Source organism: Nannospalax galili, unplaced genomic scaffold, assembly GCF_000622305.1.
Source record: "Nannospalax galili isolate Female #2095 unplaced genomic scaffold, S.galili_v1.0 scaffold161, whole genome shotgun sequence".
In the NCBI taxonomy this organism is placed as follows: Eukaryota; Metazoa; Chordata; class Mammalia; order Rodentia; family Spalacidae; genus Nannospalax; species Nannospalax galili.
The window spans coordinates 5,636,922-5,664,659 of NW_008348586.1; the positions used below are offsets into that span (position 1 = coordinate 5,636,922).

Consider the following 27,738-nt stretch of genomic DNA (forward strand, 5'->3'; position numbering starts at 1 on the left):
CTACCTATTACATAAGTGAATCAACCATCACATTGTACCTCATACATTGTTTAAATGTTACATGTCAAAAAATTAACTGTAAAAATAAAAATATATGAAAAATATTTGTGGAGCTCACAAAATAACTGTATATTTATTGGATTTCCTCTTGTAAAATGACATGATTATTTTCCTCTTACAGCTTACAAAACAATATTTGTAAGCTTAACTTTTAAGAGAATTTACCACACCCAGCAAAATTTTCTCCTTTAAAGGCTGTTGATACTAACATTTTGCATAAATCCTACAAATTATCTTCTGAACTTGAATAGGGATGGTGATTTATGTTCACTGTGTATCTATCAATGCTGTTCTTGGGGCGGGGGGGGATGCAACAACTTCCCAGCAGTTAAATGTCAGCTATGTGAATGTTTCTCAAAGACAACCACAACAGCTAATAATTCATTCAGGAACTCTCCTTTGTGTGTTTTTTCAAAGGCTAAGCGAGTATTTTGTAAGGGCCTGACCATGTCATTATTGTCAATGTTTTCTTACAAAATGGTTGACTAATTTTTGTTTCGTACAAGCTTCTAAACCTGAAACCCAGTTTCTTCCTTGCTAGTAGCTTCTAATTAAGTCACAACCTCAAAGGTAAACAAATGTCTCATTTTAAGAGGAAGAAAGATTTAGTAATCAATTCATTGTTATTTTCCCTTGCAGGTCTCAGATTGACATTATTTTGTATGCAGATATACATATATATTTGCACACAAAAAAAGATATTAGTCTACCCAGTCTCACACAAGGGTATAGAGGCTCTCAGACTTAAATAATAGCTACATTGCTTTTCAGAGAAAATAGGAGTCATAATTGAAAAGCTAGGGAAACTTTAGCTAGGCTAACAAGGCATGCTGTTTCTACAAATTGAAATGATAGGTAGTTAGATGGGCATGAAGACAAAACAACATACAGATGGAACCATCCATTTGTGACCATGTGCTTTTGGATACATAGAGATTAGAATTTAAGTACTATTTCAAATATGCCCTCTATCTAGTATTACCATTGTGTCTTAGAAACAGAGGGAAATGAGCAATAGAGCCATACTGAATGCAGTGTTCTAATGAAAACTCACAGCACACAGGACGTCTAATTGGCTGGTGGGCTGAGGTGAGATTATTTGCTGAGTCCTGACAAGCTGTCCCTGCTTCCCTTCAACGTGATGTTCTTGGAAGCAGAAAGGGAAACATCACCTGGCCTTTTGTGTTCTATTGTTCATATATAAATGATTGTGGGCACTAGCACTTTGTTTTGTTCAGAGAAATGTTTCCATGAGAACAATAGTTCTAACCAGTGCATGCACTGAGAAGGAACATTGCATGTGCTACTCTGAAGAATGACCAGATGGCCAGCATGCCACCACACTGTATCTGGATTAAAATAAACAGAAACATCCACCTCACCAGAGGAAAGAATGGTGAGAATTCTCACTGGAGAATTCTGAGTGACCATTCTGGCTCTACCACACTGGACTTTTGGACCCTTCATGACACCGTAAAGGGAAACACCTCAGAGAATAAAAGAAATGAACTAGTAAATACTCAAGACAGAAAATTTTCATCATACAAATGGCTTTAGTTGTTAATAAATAAAAATGTTTTAACACTTAGCAATGATGAAATGACTTGTAATTTCTGCCCATTGAGTCTAGGTCTATAGAACTTTTAAAGTGTTTAGTTAGAAAGAACACCCAGATATTTCATTTTCTACTATTTCCAAGTTTTGACAAATACTTAAATATGCAACTCAATAATATATTACTGATTCATTTGTTTGTGCTGTACGTGTTAATTGATTTCATCCTATATGTACATCCAGCACTACTCCAAGGCCTGGGATATGCTGTTAAACAGAACAATGTAAGTGAGAGTGCACGTTCTGTGTGTAGACAGACTATTCTTTGCAGTAGAGTCTCAAGAATGGAAACACTTCTTTATTCTCTCTGTATTTTAAAAACATTTTGTGTACCTAATTCCAGTCTTTCTAAATTTCTTCATAGGCAGTTTTCTATTCTGGTAGTAAACAAGCAGGGTATTCTTTTTAATGTGTAGAAACCTCCTTATTTAAAAGTAATTTGAAAATGATAATTAATTCAGTTCCAGTCTATTTCATCCTAATTTGGCTGTCTAAAATTCCTATAACTCATATCTAGGAAAATTTCTCTTTCACCTTAATTCACACTGATTATCGTATATTTGATTGATTTTTTTTTAACCATGAAAAAAATGGACATAGCATTTAGGATTTAGTAGAAGGGTAATTTCCTTTTTTTATATGTAACCTATCTGTGGGCACTTACTGGATTCTGTGGCTTCACTGGTTATTTTGGTAGTACTATAGTTGGAAAATACTTAACTCATGATTGACAAGGAATCCAGTTCTTTTTGCCTGAACTTATAATTTCATTGCTTAATATTCTCCGTTCTTCAAGTGTAGATCTTTTTATTTTATTTCTTCTTTTCTATTAAGCTTTCTACATTCAAGTTGGCCCTACCCATCCATCCAAAGGTATTCCTGACAAAGTCACAACATGGAAGTCTGTAAAGCATCTAAATCTTGACATGGACCAAGACAGAAAGTGGCAAACCTAAGATATTGTTTCTCTTGGGCTTCCTACTTTTCTCTTAATTTTGTAAGTACCCCCAAACAATACTTTCCATGATTAATTAGCTCCTTAGGCTTATACAGACTCATAGCTCATCACCAAATCCTATTGACTTTGCCTCTAAAAATATGTGAACTCTTTCTCTTTCTCCCTACAGTAGCCTTTATCCTGGTCCCATTTGTTTCTTGGTCTTTTGCATTTTTTAGTATGCCTCCTGCAATTCATTTTCTTGGATCCACTTTGGGTCCTGACAAGCTACTCACCACAGGGAAGCAAAAGCTATCTTTTAAAGTTCGAATCATATCACGACCCTCATAGTTCAACTGGGGACAAAGTACTTTGTGACTGGCTTCAGCCTTATTTCCTGATTACACTTTCTTCTACTCTTTTTCCACTATGCTGTAGATGCTGACCATCTTTTTGGCTACAAAATGTGTTCACTTCACATTAGGTATTTCTTCTATAATAGTTCTCCCCTAGGTCTTTGGATGCTTACTTCCATGATGTCATTTAAGATCTCAGGTTAAGCACTACGTATTTTTGTTACTACTTCTGGTTACTGGAAAATCACTTTAAATTAACTTGTCTCTTATTTGTAAATCTTCTTTCTGTTTCAGGTTGTAGATGTATTGTTTGTCTCCTGAAATCATACTAAAATTTCCTATTCTCCCAGAACATTTCCTTTACTCTCCTTTCTGGAGATACTTTTCTGTTTCTAGAACTGAGATTGCAGACAGCTCAGGCTCAGAATGAGCATTAACCATGTAATCAAGGTATTTTATTTAGTTTTCACTGTGTATTTCTATATAACCCTATTTGGAGGTCATTCGGAATTTTATTCTTTCTCCTTGAGTACTGACAATTTTACTGATTTCAGTTTCAACTGTAGACTTAATACAGGGTTCCCAATTTCTTTGTCTTGGACATTATGAGCAAATGACATGATGAGGAGAATGAGGATCCCTTGGGGATGCAATTCAGTAGAGTTATCTCTGAACATTTTAAAAGTCCTAATCATCACCAAGGTCAGGCCATCCAGACACAAATTTCTTTTCTTATAACTAAGAGATTAAGATTTTGATTGCATTTCTGGAGTTTCTTAAGGAGTTTTGTGCTTTTGAACTCCCACAGCCTGAGTTATTCAAGTGTTAGGAATTACTCCTCTCAGGAAATTACCCATATGGTAGAATCCTTGGCATTCAAGTGTTCCCTTGGTCATAAATGAGGGTGATGGTACTCTTTCTTCATTCTGCCACTGGAGAATGTGTGCTCTCTCTCAGTTGTTTACACCATCCTTGGACTCCGCTTATGTGGGTTGCCTCTTCCTTGGCCTTTCTTTAAGTATCTATTGATACTGTTCTTAGCTTCAGCCTGAGACTTGACTTCCTCCATATGGACTTGATGTCAGCTAGTATACCCTTGGTCTTCTACAGTTTCTCTCTCCATTTGAGCTTAGTTTTGTTCTGGTGCTTCTGTCTTGATGCTAGAAGGTATAATGTGCCCTCGTGGTCTGCCTTATGGTGTCTTCCCCTTGTATAAAGTAAAAATAACTGCTTTATACCCTATTGAAAATGTAAGAGGAGGAGTAGTCTACCTACCTTGGGATACAGGATGCACTTACTGAAGGTTGCTCTGCTAATGTTGACAATCTTTATCAGTAGAAAATTTTGGATGAAACAGAGAAAGAGTCTGTGAACTCACTTTGGCCTTTGTCTATGAAAATAATAACTTATCTGCCTAAAGTTATCTAAACAAGTTTAAAAAAGAAAAACATAAACCTAAGGTATTTTCCCATAACCCCTGAAATCACCATGCAGTGTTAACTGCTCAGTGGCAATAGGATATTGGAAAACTACTCTCATTATTTTAGGAGATGCTGGAATTAATAAGTAAGAAGGCTGAAGTGTGGTCCCATCGTGGTGTTTTCACCACCGTTCAGGTCTTCCCAATGTTCTCTGAACTATCTTAAATAGTTGCTTAGCTTTCACTTTATACTTCTTAGAAGATTGACATGACCAAATCCTTAAAATTTCAAATGCTGATGACTGGCTGCTTTACTTTTATGGATATATACTTAGATATACCATAAATATAAAAATTGTCTGATAGATTAGTTATACTAGGTGAGTTAAGATATTCACCTTAGTATTGATTTAATCTATACATGTGGATAGAAAGAATAAGATAGGTAAACAGAGGGTGAATGATAGCAGAATTAGACAAAGAAGTGAGCAGAAAAGGGGTTGAGAGGATTTCTATAAAAGGGCAGGAGACACCTGCATCCTGTGCATGGATACCAGTAGAAATCACACTTGAAAAAGTGATTGAATGGATTAGATGAGGCTCCTTTATATTCTTTTCTTCTTTGCTTCATTTATTCATTTAGCACTGTCATAGTTCTGCTAAGTGTTGGGGATATGAAGGTGAACGCTACACTCCTTAACCTCAAACATCTCACAATTTGGTGGGAGTCAGATACATTTCATGAAATAGTATATAGTGTAAAGGGAGGAGCATGTGACAAAGATGCCTATGTGGTGCCAAAGAGTCATTCAACTAATAAGGTAAACATGTTCTCTCTACCCCGAGAGGTTATAATCCTGAATTTAGGAGGCCTATACATAGGAGGGATTCCAAATCTTAAATTTTGAACTCACGGAAGTCTTAAGACTCTGACAAGACAAGACCTGATCAAAGAGGATGAAGAATTCAAGGATACGTCATTGGGCTTCTAGTTAAACCAAGATGCAGAGCGAACTTTGATAATATCAAGAAAGTGAAGGAAGGGAGCACTGGGAATTTCTGCAGTCTCTCCCCCCAGGAGCATCCTTTAAGGAGGTGCAGGCTCTCTGCGCCTACAAAGGACCTTTGGATTTAAAAAAAATGGAACAGAGGTGTTCAGAACAACTCAGAGTAGCCATGCCTAAAAGCCCCTTAAAGTGGTATTGGGGAGAGGGAATATCCCAATATCCATTCTGAACAAATAGGAAATTGCTTTTTTTAGCTTGATCTGAGAAACACATACACCCCCTTCCCAAAGGGTACACCACACACTACTCAATTTGTCTGTGTCAGAAACTCCAAGGGCTGAATTGATTGTGCTGTAAATTGAACCTCGGGTTTCATTCTGAGTGCGTGAAATGTGGCACTCAATCCACCGAGCCCTCCTGCTTATGCTTTCTTTTTCTTTCCATTTTTTCTCTTTTGATTCTAATATGTTGAAATATTTCTACAGCTCTGGTGCAATTTCTGCCTGGGCCGAGAAATGCAGTTTTGATCAAATCTTAAAATATGAGATGTGACGATTACTGCCTATTGATAATCCAGACTGTCAGATAGCAAGATACAGAGGACACTTTAATAGAATAGAATATGGTCGCCGAAGATTGTGGCTTTATTGTCACATGTCTCTTCCATGTATTTGTTTCTGTCTCAGGGTGAGTTTTGACGAGGGCCACTCCTGGGACAAATACAGTTTCACGTTGCTACCTCTCTTCGTTGATGGGGCTTTGGTGGAAGCAGGCGTGGAGACCCATATCATTACGTGAGTACCTCTCTACTGTGGAAGAAGGAGACCAGAATCCTCAGTTCTTCCCCTGGGGAAACCTACACTGAAGAGTTTTCTTCTCTAGGCCAAAGTTTCCTCATCTATGAAATGGACATTTTTACATTTGTACTCAAGCATCTCACAGAGCTACTGAAAGGATCAAAGAAGGCAGACTCCCAATTGACCAGTAAAAATTTTGAATGGAATTTAAAGCATGAGAACACATTCCCCTTTACTCCAAACCCAGTAAATGGGAAAGTGAAGCTTATGATGCATTTAGGAGACTTGACACTCATATGTGAACATCTGCTCTGAGTTAGGGACCAAGTCCAGTACTCTGGTCAAAAATGAAAGACAAGATGTTAAATTATATAAGGGAGCCTTATATAAGTCACACATCAGTGATTAATAGCTTTAGGATGACCTCATGTTGGAATTCAACTTTTATGGGCACACCTGTTGTAAAGTGTGGATGAGGATTTCCTCTAGAATTTGCTGCTTAGGAAAGAATGTTATTATTAGTATTTTGTTAAGTTATTTCTTTCAGTGTCTTAAAATATTTCCTAATCAGAAATAGCTTATGGTCTAAATTTCCCATTAAAAATTAACTTTGTTACCAAGTCACTTTATTAATTTGGGATTAACAACATTATATACAAGCTTAGCTGCACAAAGTACAGATGTGTTGAAGACATTAGTATTTTCAATGCATAATGGCCAATGCCTTATCATTTGTTGATGTATAACAACCATTGTAGCAGTAGAAAAATCTTAAATATTCATAAGCAGTCTAATGATATAAATTTTGTTTCTAAAATGCAAATAACGTGAAAGATCTATTGCTACTTAGTTATTAGTAACTGTATGTATGTATATATCTGAACACATACACATAGCCACTTGTTTATGGATATGTGTGTGTTAAACAAAGAGTTGGGGGGAGGAAGAGAGAAAGATGAGAAAGAGGAAGAGAGAGAAAGAGAGAGTGGAAGGAGATAAAACAGGGAAACAGATATTGAGAAACTCTCAGAATATAGCATCTTGGCAAAATCTTTGTTAAGTGATATGATAAGAGAATGCACCAGACCCTGCTCTGCAGGAAGAAATGAGAAAGCACCCCCTGCCTTCTACCATTATATTAAATGAATATGGTAAGCAAAGGACTGCTTTGGGACCCCAAATGCTATATTGACATATTCAAATTTTGGTTATAAGTTCCAGGAAGTAAATGGAACGCTAGTAATACCACTATCCTTTGTTTTTTAAGATCTCTGACCATGAGCTGGCTTTTTCTAATTATTTCCTATCCTTCACTTAATCATGAGACATAAGGCAGAAAGCTTCTGCATTTGTGGGAATTTCTCTAACGTGGTCATTACAAAGCTTAGGTTATGAATTTTAAACCCTATAGAGCATACATACAAATATTCAAAGGTAAGCTACTCCCTGGGTGGGTCAGGTCAGTTTCATTACCCATCCTATTCTAGTCTGTGGTGGCCCTAAAATCTTGACCAAATGGTCCTGAAGTCTGGCACTCTAAATTTTTGAGCCAAGAGACTCCCCTATTTTGTTTCCTCTTACTTCATAACCTGGTGTTTTCTGCATGTTCTTGTGTGAGGCCTGTTTGAACTCAGTGCATGCTTCTACTGGGCATGGCATTGAACAGTAACGCATACACACTTATCTCTCCATGACCTGGTATTCCCTAGAAAGTTTAAGGTCACAGTGAAATTCTGTGTCCAGATAATCTTAAATGATAATAAATTTTTCCTTAGCTTCATGCGTGTGTGTGAGCTGGTCACATGGGTATGAAGGAAATTGACCTCAAGGCCAAACCACTTACTGAAGGGACAAGAGTGTGTTCTGCCCTCCTTTTCTCTCCATTAGTATTCACAGAAGCACCTGTATTTTTTCTGCCTTGCTTATCAAGATGTTAAAAATATGCAGCATAATTATTTCATATAGATGTGGGAGGGTGAAAGAAATCAAAGAGGGTCTTGGAAGCATTCATCACAATGAACAAGCCATTTGGGGCACTTAAGTTTTATTTTAATTTTTTTTATTAATTTATTTATTCTTTGAGAATTTCAAACATGAATATATTTTCATCATATCCACCGCTCAGCCCTCCCAGCCCTGGACTGTCCCCTACCCAACTTCATGTCCTGTACTTATTTTTTTCCTTTTCTTAATTTTTTTCCTTTGTGTTTATTTTGTTTTGTTTTGAGTCAGGATCTCCCTATAGCCCCAGATGGCCCAGAACTCACAGTGCAGACCAGGATGGACTTGATCTCACAGAGTCCTTCTGCCTCTGCCTCCCAAGTGCTGGGATTGGAGATGTCTGCCACCATGCCTGGGCTAACTTTTATTTTTGAGGAATATGGTCTTTGCATTATTTCCATCCCTCCCAGTCCCTCACCAGTTCCTCCCATGCCCCCCTCATTTTCTCTCAGTTTCTTTTCCTCTTTTTTGATGATGATTATTATACGTTTATAAAGATGCATATATGTACATATATAGTTGCACTGAATTCATTTAGGGGTTTTTTAAACAGAACTCACTGATTCCAGTTAGTGTTCCTTGTATGTGCAGGGGTGTGGAGCTGTCCACTGGCACACAGGCAACCTACTAGGAGCCACATCCCTGAGGAAAACTGACCTTTCCTCCCCCAGAGCTGTCAGTGAATGAAGCTTCTTAACTAGGGTAGAACCCTGGGAACCCTTCCATTATCCTTACTGGAATACTGACTGGTTTGAGCTTGGACAAGTCTTGTGAAGAATACTACAACTGTTGAGATTTCATGAGTGCAACAGTCCTGTCATGTGCAGAAGACACTAATTCTCAGCAGTCCTCTGGGTCCTCTCCTCTGGGGAATATGATGCAGAGTTATGGGGCTGTTCAGACAGGCAGGAAGTTGCAGTTGACAGGTGGCTCTTTCTGTCTCCATTTTAGGTTTGGCTAATTTTTACACAATGAAACAGAAGTTCAAGAAAGTTTGTACTCCTTAGGAATTATGTGATCAGGAATGCATTTGGGGATGAGGGTACTTACCTTGCCCATTGAACTGAAACAGGACATTGGAATGCAGTGAACCCACTGTCAACCTTGATTTAGCTTAACTGTGGCCATAGAGAAAAAAGGTTACATTATGGTCCTGTTTCCTTATCATCTTGATCTTGAGAACTTAAATATTTAATAGTTCATTTGTTTAAAATTGTTTCATGAACTTCGAGTATGCATCGGAATCTGTTAAAAAGGTGAATGTGATTCTTTCCATTTGAGGAGATTTCAGACCACACTGTTGGGAATAAATGTGGGTATATAAGGCCCTGGCTACCCAGGCTCTGTCTCTCTGTCTCTCTCTATCTCTCTGTCTCTCTCTCTCCAGCACACACACACACACACACACACACACACACACACACACACGGAGAGAGAGCACCAGGTTGATAGCTGAATGTGTCTGGAAGGTTCGAGAATACTTCATTGGAAGAAAGCCAAATAATAAGCAATAGCTACAAAAGAAAAGATTTTAGCTGGCATAGTAGTTCACACCAGTAATCCCTGCACTGGGAAACAGAGGCAGGAGGATCAGGAGGTCAAGACTGTTTTCAGCTACATAGCAAGTTCAAAGCCAGTCTGGGTTACTTGAGAGTGAGCCCCCTGCCCCCAAAAAGATATTTTAGTGTTATTCATCAGTGTAAACTCAAAGTCAAAAAGAGAAGAGGCTGGGACATGATAGGAAGTTACTGTTTATTGAATGGATGATTTAAAGGTAAAGGGAATACCATAAAGACATGAGCCAAAAAAGAGTGAGTAGGTGTTCAGATTGACCTGCATCAAGAAAGGTATTTTTAATTAGAAAATCTGATCAAATACCATGTCATCTCAAAACACATGGAGGGCATTCCATTGCCTGGAAAACAGTCAGAGCTCTCTGGATGGCTTATAAGAATCTCTGCTGACAACCTGTCTGAGACTTTTTCTCTGGACTCCTTGATCTCACAGCCCCTTCTCTGACACACTGGTGCCTTGGGTCTGTCTTTGTACCTATAATGTGCCTCTCCTCCCTCTTTGTAGAGCCAAACATCTGAGCATCTTGCAGGTCTTGTTTATGAGTCAGTTATTCAAGCGCATCTTCCTTTAGTTTTCTGGATCATGTGGTGTCCATACACAGTATGGTTTCATGGCCACATTCACAACAATTTAGATAATAAAAATTGTGGGGTTTCTCCCTCTCCTCTTGGGTCGTTGGCCACCGGTCAGGATGGCCAGTGAGCACTGACAGAAGAAAGCCCTTCCGGGGAGGCAGGTTCAACGATGCAAACAGCTCCAGACTCAGTGAGACAGCTCTAGATTCAGTGAAACAGCTCCGTTTATTCAGTGGGAGAACTGGGGAAAATATAGTGTGGAGGCAGCAGCCAAAGCCTCAGCTGATAGGTGCTCATAGTATGCTTTATTTACATGTGGTAGTGGGCTCCTATCGTCAGACTGCCAGGCAATGCCTGATTATCATATAGAAAAAACCTGGGGGTAGTTTTTACTCCAGGTAACTATGCCAAAGGTCATGTTCCAAATAAGGGCAGGCATCCCTGCTTGGTGGCATTTTCCAGGTAAATCAGGAAGAGAGCAGGAGGCCCCCTGCTGAGAAGGTGAGTCCTTCCATTTGGCGCCAAGCCCCTTAGAGCTATCCAGACATGGAGGACTACAACCCTAACAGCAGGGTTTCCCAACAAAAAAATATTAGTTTTTAAGATATCTTTCCTTATACCTTTACCCACTTTTAACACACACACACACACACACACACACACACACACACACACACACACATATACACACAGATTAAGTTCTTATGAGGGAAGATGTTTCTAGATCATGTCTCTTGAGTGCTATATAAAGAATTTAGTGATTATATGTATATGTTTATATATTTAGTGATATATATTTAGTGATACATTTAGTGATATACATATATTTAGTGATCTACATATATTTAGTGATATATATATGAGATGAATGAATTATCAAATGAAAAATGAGTGAATGAATAATCCTGTGAATCTCGAAAATTTGACCTGTATTGTGATCGTTATGACTAGTGAGGTCCATACCCCCGGGATTTATAGATACCCAAGAATTCCAACATGCTGTTATTAGAATATAGCACTTAAGACTAATTTGGCATCAGGCTATGAATTTTGTTTGGGCAGAATTGTAGGGATGACAGTGAGGAAGAGCCAGCAGAGTGGCATGTGGGCACAACAACAAACTGGTGAGTGAGGATCCTACCAGAAATGTTTTCTAATTCTCTCCTTTTGGGAGAATCTGTCCATCTTCCTACTGTGTATCTGTAAATGGACATGCATGAGAGATACAGGACAAGCCCCAGCTTGGAGGTCCGTGATTTACTTGCTTTTATTGCTCTTTTTTTCTACTGCCATTTCAAATGTTATTATTTCAATGTCTCCCTGGTAACCTTGGCAGGAGCCATCTAGTCTAGCCTAATTCACAATGAAATGTGACCATTCTTATTACTTAAGGCTGGGGATACAGCTGGATGATTGACAAACCAGAATGCCTAGCATGGTCTCAGACAGAGGCTTATGCATTAATGAGATGCCAGTGGCTGCTGGAGCTCTTAGACCCTTATGGTCTACTGTTTTGATGAAAAGTTGTTTGCCCCACCTGTAAATAACACTTCAAGGAAGCTCTCACTTGCTTGGCTCAGATACAGAACCAGATGCAAAGCTTCTTTCTGCATTTTCAACACTACTTTTGCTATTCTTTACTAATATGAAAAGCTTAAACCAATTGGTTGTGATTTAGCTGATCTTTTACAAAAACTGCAGAGAACGAGGCAGCTTCCTAGTAAAAGAAATAAAAGGTGAGAGAAATAGTTTTTCTTGAAGAAAGCTGTTACTTCTGGGAGTGAACAGCAGACAACCTAAGGGGAATTCATCTGAGCTTCTGGAACCCAGCAAAGACTTTGCAGCCAGTCTGCATCCATCCATCATCACTTTCTTTGTGCCAGATATCACAGGAGGTGCTTTCTCAAATTTGATTTCCTTTGAATCCCCCAACATCCCCGTAGGGTCAATGGGACTGTCATCACTGTGCAGATGAAGATGCTGAAGCCCAGAAAAATTAAATGTTCAGCTTACATGTTCAGAAAGAAGCAGTGTAAGAGCAAGGAATGTGAGCTAAGATTGAAGAAGGGGCTAGAATTCTCTAAGATTTGTTCAATCAGGAGCCACCAGAGTATGTAGGAGGAGTGTTGGGATGTTGGCGATTCAGTAAGTATTAATGAGTACCCCTCTGAGTTGCCCTTATCAACATCACAGCAGACACATCTCTGAATATTAACTTATAATGTGTTTATATGAAAAATATGATGAAAGAATTAATGAATAATTAAATGGCAAGATGTGTGGCAAATTGTACTTGCCACTGGATATCAAACAAGTGGTTAAAGCCAAAATAGCTACAGAGGGCTTCATGGCTATGCAGAGAAGAGGGAGATAAGCCATTCCAGGTGGGTGGCACAGTATGAGCAAACAGGGAGGGGTAGGGATGTGCCTGGCCTGTAAAAAAGAGACTTAGAAGTGGAAAGGCTAGAAATGCCTTCATCAAATTGGCTAGGGCCAAGTGTCGTTCCGTCTCCCTTTGTAAATCCAACTCTAATTGTCATAAATCTCTCATCCATTCTTCTACTCTCAGAACTAATAGCTGAAGTGAGAGAGATAACATTGCTTAGAAAATTATGCAAACCCTAAAGCTTCAGAGGTTTGAAAAGAAGCAAAGACCTCCTTTCCACTTAAGGGCCGGACAGCCCACCACATGCTTACCAGGGAACACACCCTTAAGTACATTGCCAGAGCACTGTGTGTGGAGGCTCAGCTCTAAAGCTGTAAATGCATTGTTTAGCCTCTAGTAACTGCATCTGATAAAGTTGCTGGAAATGAACCAGAGCTACTTCCATTGATCTGTTTTTCAATTTTCTGTTGTTTGCTGGAGGAACCTGATTTTACTTTGCCCAAAGTAAGTCATTCTAGTAATCGGCAAATCCAGCGAAACTCCTCAGTCATTGCCTTTCACACTGGCTTTTTGATTCCCAGCCTTCAGTTTGTTGCCAGGCTTTTCACCTACTTGGAGAACTAACTTTTATTTGTGCCAAGTAGCGCAACAGCTGACTTCTAGGGTGCAGGGCCTTCTGCATAACACTGGAATGTACAGGGTGCTGCCAAGAGCCTGGAAAGAAAATATGTGTTTAGACCAACAGATTTCCATGTGGGGCTGAGAGGAAGCACTTGTGGGGTTTGACTGTGGGCTTTGAAAGTCCACCTCCAGAGATATCATTCAGCTGGCTTCTTATCACCAATGTGACTTTAGCTTCTTTTCTGAACTTCCTTATGGGCTCCAGCTTCATCACCTGGATGTGAGGATGAAATAAAATAACCCACATTGATGGACATTGGAGAAGTTTGTAGGACTGGAAAGATGGTTTAGTTGGTAAAATGCTTGCCTTGCAGGAGTAAAGGCCTGAGTTTGATTCCTAGAACTCATATGTAAAAGCCAGGGTAGATTGTCCAAGCCAGTGAGAGACCCTGTCTCCAAAACACAAAAAGGTAGATGGAACCTGAGAAATGTTATCCAAGTTTGTCCTCTGGCCTCTATATGCGTGCAAACATAGGTATATCCACACATGGAGAGAGAGAGAGAGAGAAAGAGAGAGAGAGAGAGAGAGAGAGAGAGAGAGAGAGAGAGAGAGAGAGGAGGCTTTTAGTCTCCAAGGTCTAATGATCTAGAAATGGACTGCCTGCAGGGACTCCTACCCACCAGAGTAGGAGTCAGAAAACTCTTCATTTTGTGAACACAGCTACAGACAGTATGCAGAGCCATGGGCATCAGTGTATCACAATAATGATTCCAAATGGACACGTATTCTCATTCCACACCATTTTCTATGCTGTAAAATCTAATTTTTCATTTGTGTTTTCACTCCTTTGTCCCATTTGGAACAATTATTCCTCTGTACACTAATCAGGTTGCAATTGGACGCTGAACAAGGATGCACATGGGCTTTGACCCACCTGATTATGTTACGAAGAGTGTCTGCTTTTGACAGTGTTACGGTTTGCATGTGAGGCTTCTACCTGAAAGGTCCATGTGCTTGAGGGTTGGCCTCTAGCTTGTGATACTATAAAGAGGTGAGCGGATCATGAGGACTCTTTCTTCCTCAATGGACCAATCCATTGATAGATTCATTATTTGTGAGTCATTAGAAGGTGATGGAGAGTAGGAGTTAGGGCAAAGTTGGATGCAGTAAGTCACTGGAAGCATGCCATAAACATAAGAAACATGTCCCGAGCCTCTTGCTATTCTCTTGTCCACTATGACACAAGCAACTTTGTTCCACCTACTGCACACTCTTTCCATGATGCCTTCTCTGCCTCATAATCAGCCTAAATATAATGGAACCAGCCTGTTATTGATCAAAGCCTCAGAAACTGAGCCAAAATAACTTTCTTCCTTAATATTGTTTCACTCTGATTACTTGACACAGTGGTGAAAAGTCTTACTGATACAGACACTGTCTATGCATATAAATCACTTCTAATTTACCTCCTTAAAACAGATTGAAAACATACATTCTACATAGAAATTAGACGTTTCCTCCATTTCTAAAGCATTTCTGGGGTATAAATGATATACTGAAATTTGTACATATTTATTATATGTATTCTTATGGATAATATATCCATACCCTACTCATTTTTTTCTGGGGGATTTTTGGTAAGAACATTCAAGTTGAACTCTGCCTTCTTGATGCACTGTGAAGTACATAGAACCATTTGCTAACTGTAGGCACAGCGTGTGCTTGTTGTACTACACAGATCTCTAGGGATTAGTCCTCTTTCAGAACTGAAACTCTCTACCCAGTTAACAGTCTTCTCACTTTCCTTCCCCCAAATCCCGGCAACTGCCATTCTACTCTCTACTTTACGAGTTTCGCTGTTGTAGATTCCTGATGTGACATCAGAAAGTCTCAGTCTTCTACAATGGAATTTGTTCACTTTACCCAGTGTCCTCTAACTTTCTCACTATTGTCATAAAGAATGCATTTAGCCTTGAAACAGAAATCTCCTAATTTCTTTATTTTGGTTTTGCTTCTTTTTTTTTTTTTTGAGACAGACTTTTACTTTGTGGCCAGACTAGCCTAGAGTTGGCTTTGAGCTCCTGGCTACCCTCTTGTCTCAGCATCCCAAACACTGGAAATTACAATCAGGACTAGCCATGCTTATTCAAATGTATCATATGGGACAAGTCTCATGTCTTTCAGGAAGACTGCCATGATTACACCAGCTCTTACCCATTTCCTTACATTTTTAAAAATCAACTCTATACTTTCACTGACAAGAATATTTAATTTGATGCATACTTTTTCTCAAGCAGGAAAAGTTCATAGTCAGGAGCACTTTGCATCATTCAACTTAAATACCTAGAGTCAAGCCATATACCAGTCACAAGGCCAACACTTAGCAAGGACTGTGTGCCCATTCCACTTCTCACTAGATATACACACATCTCTACTCCAACAGCCTCACTTCACCTCCTTGCATACTGAAGTTGCCCTCCTGATTCTGGTAATATTTGGAATTCAGATATCAGGCCTGTAATTTATCACTATTTTTCTTCCTTAATTTTGTTAGTTCTTTGAGAATTTCATACCATCCCACCGGACTTACTTTGTATCCTCTTTATTCTTAATTAAAATTTTAACAAAAACTAATGAGCGAGTTCATTTTGTGCTGCCCGTGTACTCTTGGATATAAGAACATCCACTGGAGTGTGGCGTTCTACCTACCAGGGGATACAATCTTAAAGAAAACTGACTCTCCCTTTCCCAGAAAATATCACTTTTCAATACCTCCTCACCTAGGGGTGGGACAGCATGCCCAACTCCCCCTCCATGCTGGGATTTTGTCTGGCTTGTACTTGCACAGGTCTTGTATATGTTGTTCCAACCACTGTGAGTTCATATGTGCAATCATATGTGCAACTGCCTTGTGTCCAGAAAACAATTTCCTTGTACTCATCCAGTCCCTTTGGATCTTAAAATTTCATAACTCTTTTCCATTTTTTTCAGGTTCGTTTTACAAATACAGAAAACTGTAGAGAGTGATATCATAAATACCTGTGTACTCACCACCTGAAACTAATAAAAATGATTTTTTTGTTACTTTGGAATCAATGTTGGAAATAAACATTCAAGGCAGAGTTGATATTTTTGTACATCTCAGACTCATTTTCCTTACTGCTTCCATGGATACTTCTCAAATAATATCAATACCTTTATATTTAGCTATCCATGCAAACATACTTGATTTTTGCTTTATGTGTTTTTCTACTTTTTTGGTAATTTGGGGGAAGTCTTGCATGCGTGTTTCAGTCAATATTGCATAGTGTAGAGCCTATCCATCTGGTCCAGTCACTTTCCATGCTGTCTGGCATTCTGTCACAGTATGAATATGTGCAATTTATCCATCAGAGCAAATTTACAATGCTTCTGATTTTGCACTTTTGTAGACAATATCTTACCTTTGCTCATCTCTTCAAATAAGTAAACAGAACTTTTCTGAACGACACACACACACACACACACACACACACACACACACACTCTTAGGTGTGCAATTGCTGGATCAACTTCCTCAACAATGCACAGTTAATATGTCCCAATAATTTAGTGATAATTCATGCAGAGCTTTCTAATTGTTTTACATACTGGTTGTCTTTGCAGTTAGAGAAAGAGGTCTTTTTTGGTCTGAGACACATGTTTGCAACTGTGTCTTAACATCCTCCTCCATAACACTGAACATAATGTATGCACATACCTGGTGTTCAGAATATGGGCAGTGACTGATACAACTAGACTAGACTGCAGACTGTTTAAGAGCAGGTGCTGGTTTTCACACTTTTTGGTACTTTTAGGATTTTGTTCAGAGCTTGACATAGAGAAGTGAATTATGATAGAGAAAAAAGTCGTCCCTTTCCCACTCCTCTCTTATGACTGTTTTAAATCCTCTTGTAAAATTCCTACCTTGAGCATCCATCTTTGTCCTTACGTTGTTTGTATTCCATTCCTGACTTATGTCTTACAGCTTAATAGACCACATTTTCTCAATCACCATTATAGATTTTAATATTTCAAACCCACTAAAAGAATCGCAGTTGTCTGAACACAAAATGATTTCTTAAACTATTGTTTTTAATTAGCTTTATTACCTGGCTTTGTCAGTTCTAATGCATTTTACCATTCTTTCTGGATTTTCCTTTCACCCCCACCCTCCATCCATGCCTATTTTCAAGGCTTTTAGTCCCTCACTCTTTCCACTGTCTTACCAGTATTGCATCAAGCAACTAACACAGGCTCTGTTTGCAAGGTTCTTGCTGTCAATCCCCTGCCTGCTTCTATTAAGATCTAGTTCATGTCTCACTTTTGCTCAATGCAATTTCCCTTGTAGCTGCTGACCTCCTTTACCACTAAGCCCATCTACAACCTAATGTGAAAACAATCAGGTGGCCTGGATGCACACCAATAGCCACACATACAGCCTATTTGGAAGCCAGCAACTGTTGCCTACTTATGGCTGGCCTTTCCAGGATACTGTTCTTTCTCTTTTGATTTGAAATCTATCCTTACTTGTTTCCTCTATAAAAGTAGGGGAGGTGAGCTTCTCCAGGCAGGGAAAGAAGAGGCATAGAAAGATTGGCCTTTTAGAGGGACTTGAACTCTTACAGGATGGAATAGAGTGAGCATATTACCATTGTTACAGGAGAAGTTATGGTGTTATTTGACAAAGTGTATTAAAAGGCAGCTATGAGTAAGGCATTGTTTTAAGAGTTCTGGAAGCTAGTTAAGACACAGACACAGTCAAGTCTTTATTGAGTGGAAGCATGCATTCTAAAAACATTTTCCTTCCCTTGTGAAGGAAAGATCAGTTTCCTACCAGGTTTATGTTGTCTGTAGTATATGTCATATCTGTTCTACAGTCTGGTTCGGAGTTTTTGTGATGATGATGGTGGTGGTGGTAGGGGTAGGGTGGAGTGTTTGTGTGTGTGTGTGTGAGAAAGAGAGAGAGAGAGATGCAGAGAGAGAGAGATGCAGAGAGAGAGACAGAGAAATAGAGAGAAAGTTGGAAAGAAAGATTTTTAGACATTACCCTAGACCTCAGGGTACTTCTGCCCTACAAAGATTTTGGTCCTGGCTGTGGTTTTTTTTATTATTGCTTATGTCTTAGAATTAGAGTGGATAATACTGTCAGATAATGAAAAAGAACATCATATACTATTAAAAACAGCACTCGCATTTGGGCTTTTATATTCTCATCTATAGATTTTTATGTTTTTTCAAATGCTTATATAATTAACATTCATTCTTTATAGAATGAATAAAAGGAAAATCATTTATCAAAATATACACATAAACCGTTTCCCAGATAGTAAAAAGGAAGGTCTACGTTTGTGTCAATGCTGGTGACTCCGTGGTTTATGCTTAGTGGCACTTTGAGCATGTGATACAGAGGAAGGGAGAGTCTCACCTATCCACTATCACTTCTTTGAACTAAGCAATGCCCCCAAGTAAGAGCACTGCTTCATTTCAAATAAACACATTGCTGGAAGTCAATAAAAGAGAAGGGTGGAAATAAATCAATCCTACTCATAAAATAAAAATTCAGGAAATTGCTAGATAGTGCCTTCTGATGAAGCAGTACTCTAAATAATTTCTTCAAGGTCATCTGGTTAATTTATGCTGCATTTGTAAGTTATTGTGTATTTTAAAAATTAATGAAAGATTTAATTATAGCAGGGTTGTCTGTGACCTTTTGTGAAATGACTTCATCATAAATCTGCAGGCATTTCAGAACAGTTTTCCAGGTTTCTAATAATTTGCTCTCAAATTAGTGACATCCAGGCAGTGAAAGTAGTTGAGTCTGGGTAAAAGGATTGAGTTAGGATTTGTGGTTACCTAGCGATAGCTAATTCTGTGTCCTGGACGGAGGTGGCAGAGAAGATAGTATGTGCATCACTGGAATCCACAGCAGGTTTAACTGTTTACTTAGAGGATGAGTAATAAATCCAGTGTGTCAATAGGGAGAAAATGCATGCAGTCAGACTGGGTCAACGCAGAATCAAGGCACATTTATCTCTATGTGACTGGTTGGGAATACTTAGAGTAATGAGACAACTCCTATTCTCTGGTCTTGCAGGTTCTCCTTTATTTGTAAACTAAGGGTCTGTGTTTGTCCTCCAGGGTCTGCTGTTTGCCTGTGAAGCCCAACATGTTCTTCCTCAGTCTTTGACCTTCACCCAGCCCAGGGGCTCAGTAAGAACAGCTAGGTTGTCCGGAGGGAACAGTCTGAGGTGTCATGCACCCTGAGACCAAAATACACATTAGCTAGCTATTTACTTGATCCAACACAGTGAAGAGACATGCTGCACTGAAGAACGAGGCATCTAGGCACACCCAAGAAGAGCTTTTGCCTTAAAAGAGACTGTAGCTGACAGCTGTAGCTTCAGATTAAGGCTAGACTTTAGAAAACTTAGGGCACTCTTTATGTATCCAAGCCTGGGAGAAAAGGCAGCAAAGTTGGGAAGGTGGGTCTTGGCTGACACCTTCTCTAGTTAAGGGTGGACCTGGACACAGTCAATTCTATGTGCACTCCTCAAGGAAGCGACTTATCACGATGTTACAATCATGGAAGCCTGTGACTCAACTTGTAATATGAAAATGCTTCCCATGAAAAGCCTTTGGCATGGGAGAGAGTTAGATGTCAGGAGACCTGAGTTCTAATTAGTTTTCATTTTGCATGGTCCAATGCATTGTCCAGGCCTTAATTTCTTTCTAGCATATAAAGGAATTAGGGCACAGGTCCCTCCCTTAAGACCCTTGCAGCACTAACACTTTATAATCCATTTTCTTGTTTTGTTTTGTTTTTTCATGCCTCAGGGATTCCTGACTAGAGACCAAGCCAATAAAGACTGTCATAGTTCAGGGTCAAGTACATAAATCTCCCCACAGTACATGCTTTAGACCTTGAGACAAATAGGATCATAATTGGGACTTTCTAGTTACAACCTCCCTGCAGATTTTTCTTTCTTTCTTTCTTCCTCCAACTGTGCTTTCAGGTTTATAAATTTCATGGTGTTCCTGCCTTTTGTACAAACAGGGTATTTAGAGCTGGAGGCAAGAGGCTCCCCAATGGTCAGGCCTCAGTGCCAAACTGTGCAGTCAAATGGTTGCTAATGAGTCACAAAGCGCTTGAGAGCACAGTGCTGGGAACTGCATAAGGACAAGGGCTAACAAGCTTACACCTGAATCCCAACTCCATTATGCATTTGCTGTGTCACAATTTGGTATGCTATTTAATGTCATTGAATCTCAGTTTCCTCATCTTTTAGCTTGGAATAAATGAAATGAAATAATCCACACAAAGTGGTTAATGAGTTGAATAACTCCTATTTTTGGAATTATTATTATTATTATTTGATTGACTTCTACTGCTTACTCACTGTTGGCAAAATCTCACAGAAGAGATTATGGGTGTCCATAGGCATACTATATGACCAGAAAATTCTCAAACATCCAACAAAATAGATAATTTAACTAATCATAATTATTATTCATTTTGTGTATACATGTGTGCCTGTGTGTTTATGTGTGCATGTGCACCTATGTAGGAGTGTATGTAGAGGCTAAAGGACATCCTTGGATGTCATTCCTCAGGTGCTATCCACATTTTTGAGACAAAGTTTCTAAGTGGATCAAAACTTCCCATGTGTGCTAGGCTGGTTGGACAGTAAGCCCAAGATATATATTAACTTTCCCAGAACTGGGATTACAAGCACACCCAACCATGCCTATTTATATATATTTTTTTGTGGGTTCTGGGGTTTTTATGTTTGCAAGGCAAGCAGTTTACCAATGGAGTTATTTCTCCAGCCTGTCTATAATAATATTCATAATTTAAACATGTATTTACTTAGAGTAAGCAGGATAAATATACAGCACATTGTAACCTCTCAACTGTGCTAGATTTTATGATTAGCCTTATTTTGGGTTTAGTGGGGGGTTTTGTCCTTTTTTTTTTTGAGACATGTTCTCTCTTTAGCACTAGCTGACCTGCAACTCGCTATGTAGACCAAGTGCTTCCCAAGTGCTGGGACTAAAGCCACCATGCCCAGCTTTATGATTAGCCTTAAAACGAACATGGCTAAAGAACTCTAAATCTACTCGCTTCTGGTTTGTCGGTTGTGGACAGCTCTGTGCTTAGCTGGTTGATCCAACTGTCTCTCAAACATTAAACATGTGACAAACACTTATGCTGTATAAGGTGCATCTTATAAAAGTTGTAATGTTTAAGATTTTAAAATATAACAAAGAGGATAAGGCACTTAGGTACATATTTGATGAATGTTGAAATATGTTAGGTGTTCTAAGGACCATGCCCCAGATACTGATAAAATTCTACTGAAATTCAGAGGTATTCGGTCATATATGTTAAGTCCAATCCAGTCAGGCATTTGTATCCAGATAGCCCTGGTTGTAAGTTCATCCACTGGAGCCTAGTCATCATATCTAGAGTCATTCCCTAAAAGATCTACTCTTCCTTACCTTACAGTAATCATTTGCCAATAATTCCTTGGTTGGGTTGGGAGGGGGGCTGCTGCCCATTTACCCCATTATGTGCTGGGTTTTTATCTGCTTGAGTTTTCATGAATCTTATGCATGCTGTCACCATTTTTGCAAGTTCGCAAGCAAATTTCCCAGAGGCCTGAAAGCCTCGGTTTCCTTATGTTCTTGCACCAGTCCTGGTTCATAAGACCTTTCCACTCCTTTTCTCTTTTTTCCTTTGAACATTTCTAGTGACTTCTTGTTAATAACTCTGTTTCTCTGCATGAAAGGCTGGTCAGCCACTCTCTTCGTGAAACTTCTTGCAGCTTTTATAACTATGTATAAAAGCCTATGTAATCAGAGACCTAAAAGAATCAAATAACTATGCAGGGGAGAGTCAGGTGACCCAGAGCTTTTCTCCTGGTCAGTAAACATCTTTATAGAGCCTACTTCTCTAATTACATTTAGTGTGGCATTGTTTCCATCTAAATTATAGCAATTATATACCCAGATCCCATTTGAAATCATTTAATTAATGAGTAGCTAACCCTCTCTGTGGATGGAATTCTAATGAAGTCTTTTATTTTTGTGAGCTACCTCCCTCCTCAAATTAATCACTCTCTTCCCTTTAGAAATGCTTAGTCAGGTCTAGATGGTGGATTAAAGAAGGTGCATTTTTTAACATCCCAGGAAATCACATTTGTTCTGGAAATCCTAGCAGTCTAGGTTGATAAGAGACTGAGCAGGTCCTACTCTGTCTACTCAGAGATTGTTTTAATTCTTGTAAATCTCAGAGGACACCCAACTCAATCACATTCTTTGACCCAGAAATAAGGGCAGATAAAGCAATTAATGAAATTTTTGGAGAAGTGATTGATTTTGTTTGATTAATTCTATCCATTAATCAACCAAGAACTATTTTAATTGAGTACCTGTTACATGAAAGAAGTTCTTGTGGAGACAAAGATAAATGACTATAATAGATAAATCTATTGTTAAGAGGATTACCAGGAGGGGTAGTGGACAGCTTGTATATTCATAGGCAGACATGAAGATTGAAAAAAATATGACCTCAGAAGTCATTTTGAAAGGACCATATTCTGCACCCCATCTTTTTTAGTACATACCACTGAGTAAAAAATTACCTTTTAAAGACATTGAAGACCTCAGGCAGTTATTTGTTCAAGGTCATCTAACTAATTTCAAGGCAGAGGAGGACTAGGAAAATCCAAGCCTTCTAAATTGTTTAATTATCTTGCTAGTTTGCCTGGACAAACTTTATATTATAAACTAAACAGCAAAACAAGATCAGAGGATCATCTGTGACCAGAGTCATAGTCAGAAGTGTAGCATTAGGCATGGAGAAGTCTCAGAACAAGATTGGTATGGCCTATTTATTAGGTTCAGAGATCCCAAGAAGATGAATCTAGAGTAGAAGCAAACACATGGAAAAAATCCACGTGATAAGGTAAAAGGAAAAAGAAAAACAGAAGTAATAAATTTTAATTGATTTTTTTCCAGAAAATCCATAAAGTGAGAAATGGCTTAGAGAATTCATTTATTTTCTTCCTGTGGTTAGGAGTGACTTCCTCAGGGAACCAAAGGGCAGGGCACCTGTTTCCAGGCATCATCTATATTTATGTAGTTTAGTGTTTTTCAAGGCTCATTATTAAAGAAAATAAGGTAGATCTCTACATTTGGGGTTAGTATGTGCCATGAAAAAGAGATTGTGAGTCAAGGATGTTGCAAGATCTTGATGAAAAAGTTGACTGCAGAGATTCCAGCAATGAGATGGACAATAATGGCAATGAACCTTTTGTTGTCTATGGGGATTTTAAAGATTTCACGTGCATTGCCTCACCTATTGGGGTTTGGACTGTATTGTATTGTTTACTAGGAATCTTTGCATTAAAAAAATGGGTCCAGCGAAGCCAGTGAAAGGAATCAGCTGGCAAAGGCACTTGCCAAGATGCCTGGTGATCTAAGTTGATTTCTGGGATCCATATAGAGACAGGATAGAGCACACTTTTGAAAGCTGTATTTTGACCTACACCCTTGATCAGTGGCGTGTGTACATGTGCATGCATGCATACAGACACACACACACACACACATGCATCAAATAAATAAATGAATAAAGAAAGAAGGAAAGAAAGGAAAGAAGAAAGGAAAAATACAAGGAATGCAACACCAAAAAAGAGGACTAAAGCAGTTTGTTGTAGAAATTATGAAGTAGTAATGGTAGCAAAGAAATCCCAATTGCCCAGGTAAGACCTGAAGTTTCAGGTTTACAGCTTAAGGGAGACACTAAGGCAGACTATCTTTTGGGAGTAAGACGTTTATTAGAAGAGTCATTTATACTACAGATAGACATACAGACAGAGCAAGGGCTCTGAGGAGAGAGTCTCTTACAAGTCGGGAGTCTCTTACAAGTTTCATGGGAAGGGGAAGTGCTATGCCATGTGATTGATGAGGATCCCATAGTCTCTCCTTGATGTCAGCTGATGTCTGAATAAGCTATGAGTATAAAGAATCTATATAAACAATTTACTTTAGCTCTTGAAACTAAATTAATGTAGTTTGGGGAATTACCACAATTCAACTAAAAAGAAGGAACTTTGTAAAATAGTGTGGCCCTAACTAGCAGAAACCAGGTCACTTTGCCAAAGACTGAAGAAATAAGTTCTTTCTAAATTTCTTATGCTCCTCTGGTAACCCTCCATGACCTATTAGCCATTTTGTATCAAAAACTACTATTTCTGGGAACTGTGTTTTCTTTTATAGAATACAGACATGTTCAGGAGATAACCCTGACCTTAAGAAGTTTCTAATCAGTTAATAAAATCTTGGTTAAAGATACAAGAAAATTATTGATACATACACATACAAACATCTATAAATACACACACACAAACATATATGCATATGTATAATGCAATGAGTTCATTTAGCAGTGGTCATGTGTACCTGTGTTTAGGGCTGCTCTCTTGGGATTAGATAACCTCTTGAAGAGCTAGTTCCTAGAGAAAACTTTCTCTCTCCCTCATCATATATTGAATGCCTGTAGCTTTTTATCTTGAAGTAGGAGACAGCAACGTTCCACACACCCTCCCCCTGCCCCATCCATCTTGGCTTGTTAACTGGTTTTATTATTTTTATGCAGAATTCTTTAGACTACCATACTGTGGAAATTTCAAGGTACAGCATCCCTGTCATATCTAGAATATATTAACTAGCAGCAAGTATCTTGTCTCTCTGACTTTTACATTCTTTTCTCCCCATCTTCTGCCATGTTTCCTGAGCCTTAAGTATAGAGGTTGCATTATAGATGTGGAACTTGGGGTTGGGCTTAAATGTGGATCTTTGTCACTTATTCTCTGTGTTCGACCAGCTGTAGAACTTTGTATTGGTCTTTATTTCAAAAAGAAGCTTATTTAATGCATGGTGAGAAGTATACTTTTTTAAAAATATGATATATATATATGTATATATAAATTTCATTGGTCTAGGGAAGTAACAGAAGTAGATTTTTCTCTAGGATCTATGAACTTTCCAGCCATGTGTACTTTGCTGCTTAAAGTTCCATGCATGGTTTTCCTCCCATTGAGCAGAACATGTCTAATTAGACAGCTGTTAATCACCCCTTCTAGTACTACTACTACTACATCAATAATAATTTTTAAAAGAGGGCAAGAAATTTAGAGAGTTGGGGTACATAGGAGGCATTTGTGGAGAACTGGGAGTGGTGGAAATAATGAAAAAAAAAAAAAAACAACAAAACCCTCAGGTGTGAAGTTCTCAAAAAAAAAAAAAAAAAAAAGACACAAAAGAATTGAGATGTTGGGGCTAATCCCTTTCCCCAGAGACATAATTTTGTCTTTCTCAGATGGAGCATCCTTGGGGCCACAGCTGGCCTGGAACTCACTACGTAGACCAAGCTGGCCTTAATTTTACAGAGATTCTCCTGTTTCTGCGTCCCAAGTGCTGGGATTAAATGTGTGCAACACTATACCTGGCTCCCCAGAGAAATTTTTGATAAAACTTTGGAATATGGGCATATAAAATAGGAATATAAATCCAAAATTTACTGATTATTATGAAGAAATTAATTGTAATACAGTTCCTTAGTATACATATAATTTTACCACTTAAAGTGTGAAAGCAAGCTTATTTACTGATAAGGTAGGTATTCTTATTTTACATGAATAAATGAATTTTAACTAAATACTTGATACTATAAAATGTAGAGAGTATCTTCACCAGTTTTCAGAGTTGACTGATCTTTTAATTTTGAAGTCATCAATACTGACAATGTTACTTCACATAAATACATAGTAAAAAATGGAAGGAGTATATTGAGGACTATTTCAGAAACTGCTGGAAACTTTATCATAATTCCAAGCCAAAACTCACGTGAAGCTTTTTATGAGGCTAAACTCAGACTAAACAGTAATATGTAAAATCAAATATTCAGCATAGAACTTGGGAAATAGGCAGCAGGCCCTAACCTTAGCCAAGAATCGATTGGCAGCTGATTACTGCTGGGTAAGGAAAAGTTGATCTTCTTTAAGGGAAGGACTATAGATAAGTTGACTAGACTCCAGTGAATGAACTTGCACTGAGAGACATCTGTGTACACAAACTTGACTCTATAGGCCTTAACATATATGACAGAATGCATGAAATCTGATTGTAGGGGCTATGGCAATGCATATGGGGGAGGGAATATAAAAATGATTAAGATGTTTTGTATAAAGTGCAAAAAAATCAATAAAACTATACATTGAAACAATAACAAAACCCCCAAATACTCTAGCACAACACAATCCAAAGATATATTGATTTGATTCTTACAAGCTGAAAATGATTGTAGGAAAATAATGTAAGAAATATTTTTCATAATTAAACTATTATGTTTCTGTAATAACAGAAAATTGCATATATGTAGTAGCAAAAACCTGAAGTTCATGATATGTAATAAACTCAAATCTGAACCAAGGTGTTTCAGGCAGCACTGGTCTGGGTTGACGTTACAGCGTGTGATGGCATGCTCAGTGCAAAATGTCTGTATTTTGTGTTCAGAACCAAGGCTACATGAAATGCTGCCAGAAACACTTTGAATCAGCACACATCTTGAATTAACTTTTACTTATTGCATGTTCAGAATCCTTTTCCTGTTGCTGAATCATTGATGAGCCTCACAATCATTTCTGAGTCCCATGTGGAGTTGCAGCGCATAGTTTTAGAAGCTTTGGCCTGGAGTGTTCCAAGAGTGGTCCTGAGCACAGCAACATCATCATCAGGCACTTCAGAGAAATGCAAATATTTAGGCACCAAGAATGTGCTAATGAGAACCTCTGTAGCTGGGGAAATCTATAAATCTGTATGTGATGAGCCTTCTGAGAGAACCTCTGATAGGAGAACCAGAGTGTCAAGGTTGCCCCCACAAATACGCAGAATTTTCTGAAGACGCTAACAGCTGCCTTGAGAATCTTACTGTCCTTTGAAAGACTCTCCATTCCTCTGTTTCCTTTCCTCTATCCACCCCCCAGGTTTACACCTTCAGTTGATTCATGAGCCGTTTTGATCTCCCCAAATAAGATAAGGATGAGAAATGTGCCTTCCCCTGTTGTGATTGCAATGGCTCCATAACATGAGGGGAATATTTCCAGCTGATAAGCAATTTTTACCTGGGAACTCAATGTTTGCTGTTTATTATTATTTATTAGAAGCAGAATGGGCTTTGCTTTTTTTTTTTCCAGTTCACACCCAAGTATACTTTTTCAGTGATTATCACACAAAAATGAAGGGTATGGCTTCCAGGCCAGTGAGTGTCACCCTGATTTCCTAGTTAGGTTCACATTTACA

General features: G+C 38.6%; 1 protein-coding gene across 2 annotated transcripts in view; it reads left to right on the forward strand.

The window, feature by feature from the left end:
- Sorcs3 (sortilin related VPS10 domain containing receptor 3) overlaps positions 1–27,738 on the forward strand; it is a 664,579-nt gene that overhangs the window by 567,824 nt on the left and 69,017 nt on the right. For both annotated transcript variants that reach the window (XM_008845711.1, XM_029569661.1), the window contains exon 14: positions 6,081–6,188. In XM_008845711.1, the coding sequence (XP_008843933.1) occupies positions 6,081–6,188 (108 nt within the window). The remainder of the gene's footprint in view (positions 1–6,080; positions 6,189–27,738) is intronic.